We start from the raw sequence: 16,462 nt of genomic DNA on the forward strand, positions 1-16,462 counted from the left end.
ATGAGTGGACGTGGTGGTGAATAAGAAACGTATACGAAGTGTTTCAACTTAGTCTATAGTAAAAGCAACACAACAGAGACTGAGCTCAGCTTGAAATTCAACTCTATCTGCAGTTGTTCCAGACTGCATGTTTATTTGCTATTTCTACATTATATTTACATTAAATTATATTGTGCTACTTGTAAGCCTACTTTGTTCCATTGGAATTTACTTTTCTAGACTAACTAGAATATTATGTACCGACTAAATAGAATATTATGTACTAACAAATATAGGATTTCAAAACAATTGCATAAATAAACTGAAATATTGCATGTTTACGGGCCGACAGTATTATTGCGTTAGTCTGAGCACATTTGGAAGTGAAATTGGTCGATTTTAGTCGAGCGAGTAGCACGAATGTCGCGGGTTCTGCGCCTATCTGTTATCTAATGTTATTGAGTGGTTTATTCAACGTCCATTCCTGTCGAATAGCAACGGACGATGCACTTTATAAACATATTATTTAAGTATTTCTATAAATAGGCAAACACAAAGCATCTATAGCATTGTTTCTTAGCGAACTTTGCTGTCGACAATAAAATTTGTAAAATTTATTACCATTTACGGTCGAATTTCCACCGAAACGTAACACTTCTCACACTCGAATATTACACTGGACATTGTCTCACTGGAACATTACACTTAACACCTACAGGAATATTACACTGTACATTGTCTCACTCGTATGTTGAGCATGAAGAAATCTTCCAACGATGAAACAATGCATATTGGTGAAGAGATTATGTCAGATTTTAAAATATTAAAATTATATACACACTATGATCGTACCTACACACTCGTATGAATATAAATGGTAAGTATGTTCCAAGAACCTTTATAGTATTTCTACCGTTGTATGTCTTTCGTAATGATCATTAGGTTTTAGGGGTTTTTGTCCTAATCAATAACGAGTAAAGGTTATTAATGAGTAAAGGTGATAGAACCCTTTGTGGTTCAACTCCGGCGGCACCACCGCCACACCTATTTCTGCCTATTAACAGTAGTGTCAAGTGCTGCTGTGTTCTAGTTTGAAGGGCGAGGTAAGGGGGACATACTTTCCCGAGGCGTTCCAGCTTAGTCCTCAAGCGTAGCGGCACATCTGTGGTCGACCCCAGGTAGAAATATCTAATCCTATCTTGGCTTGATTGCATACGTGCATGGGCGGCAGTAACTACTTACGATCAGGTGAACGGCATGCTCGGTTGCTACTCCTATATGTAGCGTTGACGTTTATTTTCAAATCATATATAAGTCTTGAGGGGCAGTAAGATGGATGTTGCATAAGGTTCTTTGCCTAAGGGTTGCATGACAATGTGCGGTACAACTTCGCGTGCGTACAGGGACATCCGACGTGTGACTAAACGTTGTAAAGGTTTTTGTGCTCATTTGCTTTTAATCTGATACAAGAAAAAATATTTTGCAGCAAAATACATATAAAACGCTTTAATAGTGCAAGATGATGAATGATGGAAATAATTTAATTTTATAGTACGGTTTAGTTTTATATCGCCGGACTCGAGGTATTTATTAATAATGAATTCTAGAGTGGGTTCTCTTTCTCACCAACTACTACTTACTTATAAATAGCGATCTGAAGTTTGCTTATTTCTTAACGAACGAAAATAAGATTTGGGAAGACCTTATTTTTGACAGAGATTAATTTCGTGTTCTTGATTTTATTTGCGAAGAAGTTAAAATTCTCGAATTTTTTAAAGCATTCACGAGTGAAGTGGCACATCTGTTACCGGTTTGCTTCGCTCCTCTGACTTGTAATAATGGAATTAACGAGCTGGTTATGAACAAACGGCGTCTTCATTTCCAGTAGCCCGTTTATTCGCCCTTTGCTCTATTTCACTGCCACTCCATTTCACTGAATGAAATAATGGACTCATTTGGAAGGTCTACGCGTCGTCTACGGAATATTTTTGGTAGGTGTTATGATGAAAGCTCGCCGAGAATACTCTATTAGTAATACTCGGGAGATAATTCTGTCGCATGAAGGTATCAATGTACTTATTTCCTTTCAACAGCGATTCACTGTTAGATACTTAAGGATTTAGATAAATACCGGGGGATTTTAACGAAAGAAATATACTTTGGATTCAAAACTACAACGTAAAAAAAGACCGTACACGATAAATCCTGTATATTACTCTGTTTTACTTTCTAAATGATACAATTCTATATTGTAATACAAAATAGATTAAATATTCCCTATAGTAAATAAGTATTAATGTAGAGATCGTAAAAAACGCATATTGCTAATATATTTGGTTACCAAGGAGAATTCTTCTTCATTAACTTAGCATTGTGGAACTTAAGTTAGAAATTAATCATACAACAACAGAAAACTGAGAGCGTCTTATGTACTATATTAATTGAGAATCTAACTAAGCTCAAATTCACTAAATTAAGTGTATATCAAACATTATTATTCACGCGAAATAAACCTGTACAACCTGTATCTTTTGAGTTTAGTTCAAAGTTAATGGTAGTGATTCACAGCTCGTAGAGGTATCCCAATTGCAACTGTATTAACTTACCACTACGGTTCGATGCGGTAGATATTTCCCATTTCGGTTTAATTATGTTTAATATCCGAATACAAACCGATTTTACGCTGTCACGCGGACAAAATCCATTCACTAAATAGCCTCCATCTCGTTTAATGGGAGAGGCTGTGTAATCCAATTAATTAACGAACTGAAACTACATGCTAGTTGCACAATGGCTCTCTGCTTGTAAAGGACCCTCGTGTCGTGTCCTACTGGACATTGGCCAAGGAATACCGTAATAAGCACTTCGTTTTTTTGAAGATATATTCGATACTGTCAGTAATTGAGGATGAGCTCGTAAGCGGGCGAAGTGGCCAAGTTTATGATGAGTGTATAAAATGTATGTTTGTTGTATATCTAGTTTTTTTAATAACTGGCGAATATTATACATATGAATCATTATTAAAAAGTATTCTATGTGTTTAAAGTACCTGACATCTAGCGTATATGGAGTACCTATTACAATTTCTGATGATTCTTCTGGAGCATCAGATATTAAACTGTCGTATTGTCAACTAAAATTATTCATTGCGTAGTTAGTTATCTCATCTTATATATATCGACTTTGAATAGAAAAGTTAAATAGCGAATGCTTAGACAAGTAGAGAGTGAAATAAAAACTGCAAAATTTAATTAAATAAGAGCAACGTAATATCGGGAATTAATTATGCAGTACGTACTATAAAATTGCCTCCCTTTACGTAACGGTCGGTAAAGCATAATTAAAATGTATCAATGAATGTAATTACTTCCCACTTTATTCTGATTATATTTCAGGAAAATTCAGATTTATTTATAGACACGACCTATTTAGTCGGTAAGTAGTTTTTTCGATCTCATAGATCTTAGGTAATACTAAGAAAATATATCATATTTTGACACGGGTTTATTGTAGAGCTAAACCGAAATTAACAATTGAATTGGTCGGCATAACGAAAATAATTTACGAATATAACGTAAAACATAATTGTAGCTGAAAATGAAAGAGATGTCTGAATCAAGAAAGCGTAAAGCGAAAAATTCAGTCACCCGTAACACGATTGCTCTCTTTTAACTAAGGCACCTAATCAGAAACACGGCCCTGTATGCTTTTACTCGGAATTATCGATTTCATATGTACTTTTAACAAATACCTTTGATAGAGATGAGTTCTTTAGCGTAGTTATCTACGTTATTTACATGTGCAATTTACATGTAGCATTTAAAGAACCCTTTGGAGTTCTGAGGTACCACCACCACACGTCTTTATGTTGTAAAAAAATGTTAAAGGCTGCTGAGTTATGGATTAAAGGGTATAGGAAGAGTTATACTTCTACGAGGTGTTTCAACTAAATTCTTATTACATCTATAATCGGCCTCAGGTAGTAGTCTTATCTTCTTCTTGAATTTCTTGGGCGACAGTAACAACTTACCATCAGGTGGACTACATCGTTTAATACATTTTTATTTTTGTAGTAAAAATAGTATTTATGGAATCATCTTGCTAAACCTATACCACCACTTAACATAATAGGAAGTAGGTTATAATTTTGTACGATATTTTGATAACAACACACATTATTACAATAAGTATATTTCATAACATCTAATAGCCCAAAAAATGAAAACTATACAAGTATGTTAGTATTAATAGAGCTCCATCTACTAAATTAGTAAAGGAAAATTTATTCGTTCACATAAAAGCAAAACAAAATATTTTCTAAAATAATATATTTGAATAATTAAATCCACTATAAAAACATTTTTGCACGAAGCGGGATATACGAGACAAACCGCGCCCGTTTGTTTGTTGTCGATGTCCCGCCATAAATCATGGACCCTCGTCCACGAATACACAATGGATACCGAGTCAAAACGTCACTGTCCCCAGTTTCCCACTGAGGATGGTCATCCTATCGGCTCTACGGACGACATTTCGAAATATATAGCATTTAACTAAGATAAGGAACTATTGGTTTAAACATAAAATTTCACAAAACAGGTAGATTGTTTAAAACATATGTTTATAATGTGTGTAATCAGATGTATGTATATCGTTGTACAATAATAATTCGAATTGGCGAATTATGAAAACAAACAGGCATAAATAACTTTGATTAATGAAATAATTATATCAGCATAAACGCAAACAAATTAAACACGGCCATATTTTATCGTCCTCGCCAAGCATGAATATATAGAAAGACTTATCAACGCTGTCTGTGCACATACCGACGTCTCCGCAGACTGCAATCTAGCTGCATAAAGATGTGCTCACAGCGTGAAACTACCATAATGAATTACTCCAATATGCTCTTGTTGTTTTAAGAAGATTCCAACTATTTGATGAATGACTCCACTCACTCGAGAGTCGTTCAACTCTAGTTTTACTTAACGCTCCTCAACTACTCGGACAAACTTCGCTCGCACTTAAACTTCTCAAGTGTTAATCGATCACCTCTGGTCAACGATCTGTTTAACCCTATTAAGTTGTCCCGAGGCTCTATATTGTGTAGGTAAATTGCAAGGCGCGAACCCTTGCCTCCAGAAGTTGGCGTCGATAAAAAAATAAGAGGTTTTGACTGCAGACGGTAAACATAATGCGCTATTTAACGAGAATAACTGCGGTGTTAGCCCGTATATGCGGCATTGTGGTGGAAATTTTATGCCAAACTATACTCATATTTCTAGGAGCTGCATCGTTCACGGTTCATTAGCTATCAACGCGAGGCCACGTGCCGGCGCCGAGCGAACCTACGGCAAATGCACATAGCTTCTTGCTCCCTAGTACTCATTAATATTCATATCTGCTGCAATATTGCTTAAATTTTGATATTTGTCTCATGAATTTTCTTAATCTTGCTTTAACGACAATGTTATACGAAAAATTATCAGCTCAAATATTTAAATAATATACGACGCGATATTACAGCAAAATGTTAGGTACATTTCCGTTCCTACGAGATTAATATTTCTTCTTACATTTCGTGTTAATATCAGAAATGGGGTTAAATGTAAGGGAAATGGAAACCGTGAATGAAGGCGTATGGGAGGCATTTTGCAGCTTTTATAAGCGTCAGTAAGCCACGTTAAATCCGAGGCGTTACAACGGCTTAGTGGATTTATTTTATTACATTTACTTATTCAGTATTTGGAACGGCATGATGACCGTCCCACAACTTTTAGTTGCTATTTAGATAATTAAATTGAATGTAGGATCACCTCTTAGGGTACATGTATTTCTAACGTTCCGTAGTTCTTATTAATTGCTTTAATTACAATTACTTAATAAAATACATTGGTGTTGAATATTTTGACCCTATAGTTATCGTTTATTTAATGAAGTGTATAAAACAAATAAGGTTATAACTAAGGTTAAACTGACATCCAGGAATATAATGTCGTCACTTTGTTAATTATAAGTCGCCTACGATATCTAAAATAAACAACGATTTATTTAGAATATTAATAAATGAAGTAAATTAATACAGTCTTTACCCTATACTTTACAAACATTTTATACTATGCATATTAAAGAAAAATTGACACAAACCTACCCGTCATATATGTAAGGCTAGTAAAATTGAACCAAATTCATTATGTACTGTAATTTAGTGTTTGCAATTTGCAAGAGAACTGTATTTTGGTTGATAGCAAAGAAAGTTCTGATGAAGTTATTGAATAAAACGATCTCGCTCAAATTAATCACGTTGCTTACTGTCGTAAGTTTCTTTTTGCGAATGGTACAACATCGTACGGCATACATCAGTCTTTAGAAAGTTTGCTGGTAAATGAAAATTTCAATTTTCCTCCGTCCAGTTGCGTACCTACGAAAACCTAATAGAATTTTGATTATATCAGATTACTTTTTAGATATGCAAGTATATATACGCGTACTGGATTACTTAAATAAAGATAAGAATTGACTTAAATATAAAAATTACCTTTGACACAATAATACAAAGTGACCAATGAGTAATCATTCAAATTCATCATGACTAGATACTATAGCCAACTAGCGCCCATAATAAATAATTAATATTTTATTTTTCCTGCTAATTAATTATTACAATGATTTGTTCTATTTATTATTGTATCAAATCTTGAAAATAAAGTACTGCTAAAGTTAGATATTTGACAAGTTCTAATAGGCAGTAATTGTAAAATGTCGATGTTTGGTAGATAAAAAAAGTAACAGATTGATTATGAATAACGGGCATCAATTAATCATCAATCTGTTTTATGTCTATTTTATGCTAGCATTGGGACTCACACACTACTTTGGAGGATCCTTCATTAAGATGCTCCGATGTGGCAATAATTATGTAGGTAATGCTAATATTTTAGTAAAATACTATTTGTAATCTATGTGTACGGTTGTACCTACGGGAATCCCTTCTATCGGTAGGATCAACAGGCATATTGAGCAAGATAAAGAAAGGCGAGAACTCACGAAGAAAATCTCAACCTCACGCATCAAAGGTGAGCACATTTTTACGCAATGCAATTAAGAGTTCGGCCACCAATGATTTCTCACTCGTCCCGCTTCCACGATTAAGCGATTCAATTTTCGAAGTGCCAGCCATTAAATGAAGACGTTCCCGCCTATTTTCCGCTCCGCAAGAATTAAATGGAGCGGCGCAAGAAACAAAACCATCGATGTACCTCGCGAATATTGGCCGCTCTCGCAATCTTCTTTCCTTTTTTCCAAGAAATACTAATCTAGTTAGTCCAATCTCGAATGCGTTCCTTTAATCTGGGGAAATAAAGCTTTGCCACAATTAAGTCAATCACGCCTGTTTAACTCGATTTCCTTTTAAGAAACCTATTACAGACCGCAGGGACCATTCTCGGGAAGAGCTACGAGCTAAATTGCTCCGAGGTAGAACCAGTCAATTTAAATGTTAAAGCATTTTCATTAAAAATGACAATGCAAATTTTATTATAGAATGTTTTAGAAATAACCTTTTGTTTTTTTTCTTGACTTGGAGTTTTGAAAGGGAAATAATTCATATAGTTACTAAGTTGGATTTCTAAAATGGTCCTGAAAGATAAATAGGGCTTACTTAAATAAAAAAGTAATATGACCGAAATAGACTTGTGTGATTATGTCTGTTTGTAGTAAAACTTTTAATATTACGAGAATAAAGTCATGTAAAATATAAACTAATATGACGCTCTCTAAATATTTTACCAAACCTCACGTATAACATCTTATTTATTTTTTAATGAAATTAAAACATTAATATTACAAAACTAAGGTGGTGGAACCCTTTGTGATTCGAATCCGGCGGCACCCCCGCCACACCTATTTCTATCTAATAACAGCAGTGTTAGGCGCTGCTGTGTTCCGGTTTGAAGGGTGTCGTAAGGGAGACAGACTTTTCCGAGGCGTTCCAGCTTAGTCCTCAGGGGTAGCGGCGCATCTGTGGCCGACCTTAGGTGGATATCTGATCCTATCTGGGGTTGATTACAGATGTCCATGGGCGGCAGTAGCCACTTACCAGATGGACTGTATGCTCGTCTGCTACTCCTATATTATAAAAAAAAACTATCTTTGTTTGGGCTGGATCCTTTTAATTGAAATACGTTCAAACGATATTCTAATAATAACAGTAGTCCATATAAAAGTTTATTTATATTAACAATAAGGAATGAAGATATGAAGATACTATTGTGTACTGGTTGAAAATTGCGTGTGGTCTGTTGTCATAACAGTTTTCATATACTTATTATAAATGTATGATCCAATTGTTACGATATGGTTCCATAAATAGATCCATTGACCTCTCCGTTCAATAGTGTAATTGATTGATAATGAGATTTACTACGTTTATCTACGTGACAAAGTAAACAAAGCGTTAATTGTTTTATGTAATATTTATTTGTATGAATGAATTGTTTGTGGTTTAACAAAATAAGGGAACTTAATGGTGCATTAGACAAGGAAGAAAAATGCAGGCTGTGTAAGACAATTATTTCATTGGGGGAATTGACTCAGCATTTCTCTTAACGTTCGCCGCAGAATCTTCCCTCTCGGATTTCTTGGTATCTTTTCAATAAATTTAACCCCACCTCTTAATTGCATGAATGGGGAAACCTGAAAAAGATTCATTAGTTACTCCTTATCGATTTATCATAATGTATTCGAAAGGTGGAAGATTTTTATATCTCTTGTTTTGATAACTCAGGAAAAATATCGTGAACGTCTTTTGCAGACTTCATTATTTTTAGTTCCGTATCTAATACGGAACCCTATTACTAAGACTGTTGTCTGTCCGTCTGTCCATCTGTCCGTTATACCATTTTCGGTAGATAGTTCAAATTTTCACAATGTATGGACTTCAATGGCTGCTAATGCCTACACAAATATTAGAAATAAAAAAAATGGTAGTACGAAACCCTCTGGGTGCGGGTTCGACTTGCACTTGGCCAATTATTTTATTGTTATTCAAGTAAATTATAAATATATAATTCGATGTCGAAATACTATATTTAATTTTTACATAGTTATAAATAACTTTTGGATTCATTCGCGTTGACACTCAGCTAATTTTAGTCATGATGAATGGACATAACACAGTCCACCAGATGTTAATTAGCGACTTCCGTCCGTGAACGGTTAGAACATAAGTCCATTATAAATGTGCTACCACTGAGGGCTAAGCTCGAATGCCATGTATAATTATGTGAGTAGCTTTATTTCATTGTTCAAATGTTGTCGCTAAGGGCGATATACTTTTCCGAGGGGTTCCAGCTAAGTCCTTAAAGGTAGCGGTGCATCTTTGGCCGACCCCAGGTAGGAATAACTAATCCTATACGTAATTGATTACAGATGTCTATGGGCGGCAGTAGCTACTTACCATCAGGTGGACTGCATCCGCTACTCCTGTATTATAAAAAACGGTTGAAATCAAATCTCAGCACTGGAAATATGATGGCTATATATTGTAGTGATATCTACAAGGTGTGTTCGTATTCATTGGTAGTGCCATTATTGTCCCTGTAGTCCCGGGACCAGAATAGGGCTACGGTGATACCGTATACAGGGGATACCCTGCCAAAGTAAGGCTGTCCATCGCGCTGGCCTAGTGCGTATTGGTAGAAGATTTTTTTTATATAAATCACTCAGGTATGCAGGTTTCTTCATGATATATTTCTTCACCGTTTAAGCAAGTGATAATTAATTTCTATTTTTTTATTCTATTACTTATTTCTAATACTAGAGACAACCTATAGAAACAGAGATATTTATTTTCAATATTTAGATTACTCGTATGACACAATGTATATTGCTAAACTGGAGGTTTTGGGTTGGTTCTATGGTCAGGTAAGGAAATGTAAAATGGAGTAGAGTTATTTTACCAGTTTGGTTTTTTACCTCTGAAGCTACGTAGTCAACGAGTTCTTTCTCAGTTATATTGGAGCCCGGTTGCCTCACAACAAATGCTGTGGGTTCCTCGCCGTACTGCACCGGCTTACCGACTACACCTGCTTCGCGTACATCTGGGTGTAATAGCAGTATCGTCTCCAGCTCTAGCGGAGCTATCTGTAATGGTATAATATTTTTTATTTTTTTAGTTAACGACGGACTTTATAGAGGCGATCATCTTAGTCTTATTGTGGCAAAGCACCTGTGATCGACTTCAGGTAGAACTCTTAGAGTTGGGAATAGATGTCAATGGGCGGTAGTGACTTACCATAAGTTGGACTGCGAGAATGCAGTCCAACTTATGGTAAGCTTGCTATTTAATTTTTATACAAAACAAAAATATTACAATTCAAATCCAATATTTTTTCCTTTATTGTATTGGGTATTGGTATTTTGATCAGAAGGGGTTTTCAGTGTAAAGATATATCAGTCGTTGAAACTTATAAATACAGTAACCTTTCCATGAGTTTTTACGTTTTCACAAATATGACTGTTTTGGTATTTGTTTACGCATTGGCCCATACAATTTCCAAGTTCTGATACAATCCGCTAAGGGCGCTGATTGGAAATTGTATGGGCAAATACGTAAACAAATACCAAAACAGTCATATTTGTCAAAACGTAAAAACTCATAGTAAGGGTAAGCCACCAGGTTTTTCGATATCAAGTAGATGTCTGTTATTTTTGTATTATTGCAGTACTAGTATGTAGTAACCATAAAACATGTTTGTTTACAAAATATATCAAATGATTCATTTTAAACATATAATAACCTTATATCCGTCGTACGAAATCATTTCCTTCAGTCTGTCGACGATGTAGAAATATTTATCGTCGTCATAGTAGCCGAGATCTCCCGTTTTAAAGAACCCTTCCGGATCTAAATAAGTCGAGGGGTCGACTCCAATATAGCCCTTCATAAGGACCGGTCCGGTTATACGAATCTCTCCATGTTTATTGGGACCTAGAGTTTTGTTCGTTTCCGGATCTGATATCTGAAAACGTTCATATAATACCGAACTATTTATTATTAAAAATTACGCAGTAAATTTAAATTATCAGTGCTATAGGTAGGATGGTGGTGAGCTATTTAGAGACATCATCACAAGTTAAATCATCATCATCATCACCAACCCATTATCGTCCCACTGCTGGGCACGGGTCTCCTCTCAGAATGAGCAGTTAAATAATAAAGTGTAAAATTTAAAAATAGTTATATATTTTTTTATAAAAAAATATTTTTGAAGGAACATATCTTAAAGCAGCACCCTAAGTTTCATTAATTTGAAGCTGCATGTATATAGAAAAGATAAATATTATAGAAATGTAAAAATATACCTACACACAATTAATAATTTTCTTTCTTTGTAAATTGAGTAACTATATGTAATAATATCTCAATTGTATTCCATAATATTGTAGGTACAATTTAAACTATGGAATGAAACATAAACATTACGTAAACGAAACTTACCAAGTTGTTGGTGTGGTTAAATTGGTGCTACATCGAGCTTAAATAAATTCATGTAATGATATCTCGTTAATCTTAAGTAAACTTTACCTTCAAAGTTATACCCGGCGAAGCCATGCCAACGCTCCCCGACTTGGAGCCTTTAGTGCCCCAATTTTCCGAAGTTAACTCACCACATTCAGTCATGCCGTATCCTTGTAAGACATCTTGTAGCTTAGGAAGCCTATAATATTAAGATAGTGCTTAGTTATACATATAAGTTCAAAATTCATACGTAATTTTAGGATTCCGTTCCGTTGGTCTCTTGGACGATAGTAATTAGACACTTGACATTTTTAGTATAACTGTGGGCGCTATAACAACAAATAGCAAAAAAAGCTAAGCTAAAAGCTGAGTATATGAGAGGGTCTCCATAGAAGAAAAATGTTCAGCACTTTTCACAATTTTCACAATGCATTTGCTTCTATAGTTCCTATGACAAATACTCGTACATTAAATTAAATTTAATAAATAAAAATTGGTGGTACGGCACCATCCGTGTGATTTTGGCTCGCAATTGGCCAATTATTATTTTGTAAAGTTACCGCGTTACAGTAATTGACAAGTTATTTATGAGGCTGATTCGACTAATTATGATATTCTTAGAAACGCTTACTCCATTTTCGGCAGACTTTAATGGCAAATTAGCTACGTTACACGTGTATCTATACCTATTATAACGTTAACTTAATACATTCCCGTAACATCTTAAGCGCAATTCTAAGATATAAAAATATGTAACTTACTCTACTCGTATATTGTTATTACTGAAGCTACTTTCACTCCGCAGATGTTCATTTTGAATAAAAGACTATCTATAAACTTGGCCAGGCCTTTTTAGGCCTATAAATTTTATATGCAAATAGTTTTCTATTTGTATGTCAAATTTCATTATAATTAGTTCAAGGATAACTTGAAAATTTAATAGTCAAATTGAGTTACTTTTGCATTTATAACATTGTTAGATAAGAATAGTATGAATAAAAAATTAGTAGGTACATATCTACATCATCCATTTATGTCATTTATTGTTATGCATAACATACATATGCCAGGAAATAGAACAATAGTGGGATCAAGATTTACTCGTAGGGTTGATACAGGACATCTGCCCCGAGGCACTGCCCACGGTTTTACATCTTTATCCCTCGGGAAACTTTTGTTTTTTCCGGGATAAAACATAGCTTTTACCAGTTTAAGTATCCCCAAGTACAAAATCAAGGACATTCTATCGAGAACCGTCCATGATACAAGAACCAGTGACAAGACACTGTAGGTATTTTATATTTTGTGAAGTTGATTTTATTTGGTTTAACATAGTCGCTTTTAGTTTAAGAGTGATTTTAATTTATATACAAACCTTGGTTTATATGCTAGCTAAAGTATATTTCTTAATAGTTATAGTTTATTCCTTTAAATTCTTGTAAAAGTAGTAAAAGTAGCGTCGGAAACCAATGAACGAAAATGAAAACATATGGAACGCCGGTCTAAAAGTATCGAATACCACTCACATTTGCCTCAATCTCTGTACAATCTTGCTATGTAGTGGCGAAGAGCGGGAGTAAATTATTTTGAGAGAATCCAGGTTATACTTGTGTATATTCTCTGCTTTGGACATGTAGCCCACATGTGATGGAACAAGCATAGCTATGTTGACCTGAAAGAAAATATGACTGTTAAAATAATACTAAATGTCTTTGCGTTCAACATGGATAAGTAATTCAATAGTTTCGTCATGGCTGTGTGTTACTCAGCAGTGGGTTAGCTTACTACTGTCCCACTGCTGGGCAAGCTCTAAAGCTCTCCTTCATAGAAGGAGAGATTTAGACCACAATCTATCATGCTGGGCAAGTGTACTTTGATAGACTTCACATGTAATTGAGAAATCATTTTTAAAAGGTGTGCGGGTTTCCTCAGGGTGTTCAACTTCAACGATAAAGCCAGTGATAAATAATTAATGTTAATAATATTTTTTACACCCTTGCTACACACCTTTCAATTTATATAGTTTATATAGTATTTCATATATTTTTCAAATCCAATCCAAATTACAATAAAAATAAGTGGTGAAATTAAAGCATTACTTATTGCGCAAAATTTTGAGCGAAGTTTATATGCCTACACTCTCATAAGCCCGACACGATTAATAATACAAGACGTCCAGCCTGGCTAGCTTTCCTCTAATACGGCAATTTTCTTAGCGCTGCTGTGTTTGACATACTGGGAATAATCAATGTTCGTATAGGGGCTAGTTCGCCTTTCATCGTGACGCACTGCCGCTGTTAGTCATCTGATGGGCTGTCAGCTCGGTGTTACATTTTGTGTCAGGGGCCAAGATACGTGTAACATGGAAAGTATATTTTGATTTCTAGTCATATAATAAAATTGCTTACTTTGAATTTTTGTACGTTGAAAATATTTGCAAAATATGAATAACTGTAAAGTAGTCGATTAAAATTTATGTAAATATGTTTTCGGTTTTTCTGTAACAAAGATGTATCATCGATGCACGGATTTTAGCTCTTTTTAGACGCTTACGGTATTATTAATTTCCGATAGTATTATATAAATAACACTAAAGGTAAACTTTTAAAGGTGGTAGAACCCTTTGTGGTTCAACTCCGGCGGCACCACCGCCACACCTATTTCTACCTAATAACAGCAGTGTTAGGCGCTGCTGTGTTCCGGTTTGAAGGGTGTGGTAAGGGAGACAGACTTTTCCGAGGCGTTCCAGCTTAGTCCTCAGGGGTAGCGGCGCATCTGTGGCCGACCTCAGGTAGGAATATCTAATCCTATCTGAGGTTGATTACAGATGTCCATGGGCGGCAGTAGCCACATCAGGTGGACTGCATGCTCGTCTGCTATTCTTATATTATAAAAAAAAAAAAACTAAAGTATGGTTTTTGAGTAAAGAAATCGTGTTTATAATATTTATTAACTCACTTGGCAGTCCTGAATGCATCGTAGCACTGCATCTTGTGTAAGATTATTTACATAAACCACTTTTCTTCCAGCTGACAGAAATTTGTAAGTCATAAACGTATCATAATTGTGATACCATTCTCCGAAAACGAAAACAGTTTTCAAGGCTTCGTCTTTGAATCTAGAAAATAAATAAACTATCAAAAAACAAGCAAACAAAAAAATTATAAATAAAAAAAATACCATATAACGAATAAAGAAACAAAAAATATAAATAAAACGCGATATATGTCTACCTATTAAGAAATATGACCATCACTGTTTTTAGCGTTTATGTTAGTCACAAAGAAAAAAATATGAATAGGTATAAATAAATATTTAAATACTTGTTTATAATGTCAAAAACCGTATGACTAAAACGTTTGTTGGATGACCTGCATATGTGAGTAATTTGAAGAGACATGTAGAGAAAATGTAGAGTTCCTTACTAATAACTGAAACGCGTAGCGTAGAATTATGTGAAGGTACACGTGTAGCTATTAAATAAATTCTATTTTGAGGTGTAGATTTGTAACTTACTCATCCCATAAACTGTTTAGAATACAATTTAAATGCGTGAGACACACTCCTTTTGGCATCCCCGTCGTTCCAGATGAATAGAGTATGAAAGCAGTATCATTTGCCCCGTCAACCTTCGCCGGCTCAAATCTGTTTACATCAACTTCTTTTGAAATCAAAGATTTAACCGAAATCGCTGTGGCTGGAGCATCGTCAAGTGTAATATACGTTTTGATACATTCAAAACTGTTTAGTACATCGCTATTCGTTTCCCAAAAAAGTTTTGAACAAATGAAGTACTTTGGTCGTGTTATCGACAATTTATGCCTTAATGCGGCTGGAAGGAATAATTTATGTTAAACCTGGACGATAAAAGAATTGAACGGGAGTACGTCAAACGATATTAAGTGTTCGTACCTCTGCCGCCATTCAAATCGTACGGCGTGTATGTCGCCCCAGTGAATACGATTGCGAGGACCGTCGGCACAAAAGTATTGCGTTTTTCTGATCCGACCGCCACAATGTCTCCTCTCTTGACGCCCATGTTCATAAGTGAAGTGGCGAGATTGACAGCGCATTGGGTGAGCTCCTTGTATGTTAACTTCTCTTTTGTATCACCATTTTCCTGTATAATAGAAGATATTGTTAAAAAAATATAAAAAAATATTATTATCTATTTAGGCTTATGAATGCAGTATCTTCTGAATATGGTTATTAAAGTCATGAGTATCTAAACTATTAAGCGTTAGAGATACTCATGAATTTTATTAAATAGAAAGATCTACCTGAAATTGATTACGCGATTTTTAACCTTGAATTAAAAAGGCAAATTGGTAAAATTATGATAACTATGCTGAATCGAGAGCTATTTTATTGTGCAAGTGTCTGCTTTGTCATAAATATAATTAATTTAATGCGAGCCGTTTATATAAATGAATTTACAATGAATGTTTCGCAAACACAATTAAATGTTTGTTAATATAAATTTCCTTACCACTGCAATTTCATTGTTCATCTTCCGGAATTGGTCCAGCATGTATTTACCAAAATTTAAATGTGCCGGTATCTGCACATTTTGACAACCGTAAATATAAAGCTCGTTTGTTAACATTTTCTGTTGATTTAATTAGTGAATGTTGTTGTATAACAATAAAATAACAAACACTGTTACCGTGTTTGTCAGTCTAGCACTTCTCTCAAATAACCGCGACTTGATAACTCGGTTACGTTATAACCCTTCTTTTATAGTAAGTATCTACACGCTATTTAAAGGAACAAATTATTGTTATCTTCATTACCAGTACTACAAAAGGCCTGTGACTTTGTTCGAGCGCACATTGTACTTTATGAAATATAATATATATTAATAAAACCAATACAAACAATAAGATAAAATTCATGAGTTTATATAAACAGTAGAGAAATCATAGACGTTTCGACATATTTATCAATTTTGTCGATATT

General features: G+C 34.7%; 1 protein-coding gene across 1 annotated transcript; it reads right to left on the bottom strand.

Moving 5' to 3' along the window:
- Positions 1–8,437: 8,437 nt before the first annotated feature.
- LOC140742247 (luciferin 4-monooxygenase-like) lies at positions 8,438–16,201 on the bottom strand. The gene is made up of 9 exons (XM_073073098.1): positions 15,993–16,201; positions 15,416–15,623; positions 15,020–15,335; positions 14,462–14,621; positions 13,030–13,175; positions 11,570–11,702; positions 10,782–11,003; positions 9,958–10,125; positions 8,438–8,676 (listed from the first exon to the last, which is right to left on the bottom strand). The coding sequence occupies exons 1-9, from the start codon at positions 16,107–16,109 to the stop codon at positions 8,557–8,559; spliced, it is 1,590 nt and encodes a 529-aa protein (XP_072929199.1). The 5' UTR covers positions 16,110–16,201; the 3' UTR covers positions 8,438–8,556.
- Between the last annotated feature and the right edge of the window lie 261 nt (positions 16,202–16,462).

This window comes from Epargyreus clarus, unplaced genomic scaffold (genome assembly GCF_041222505.1).
Source record: "Epargyreus clarus isolate Ecla_fem2 unplaced genomic scaffold, WU_Ecla_fem_2.2 ptg000005l, whole genome shotgun sequence".
In the NCBI taxonomy this organism is placed as follows: Eukaryota; Metazoa; Arthropoda; class Insecta; order Lepidoptera; family Hesperiidae; genus Epargyreus; species Epargyreus clarus.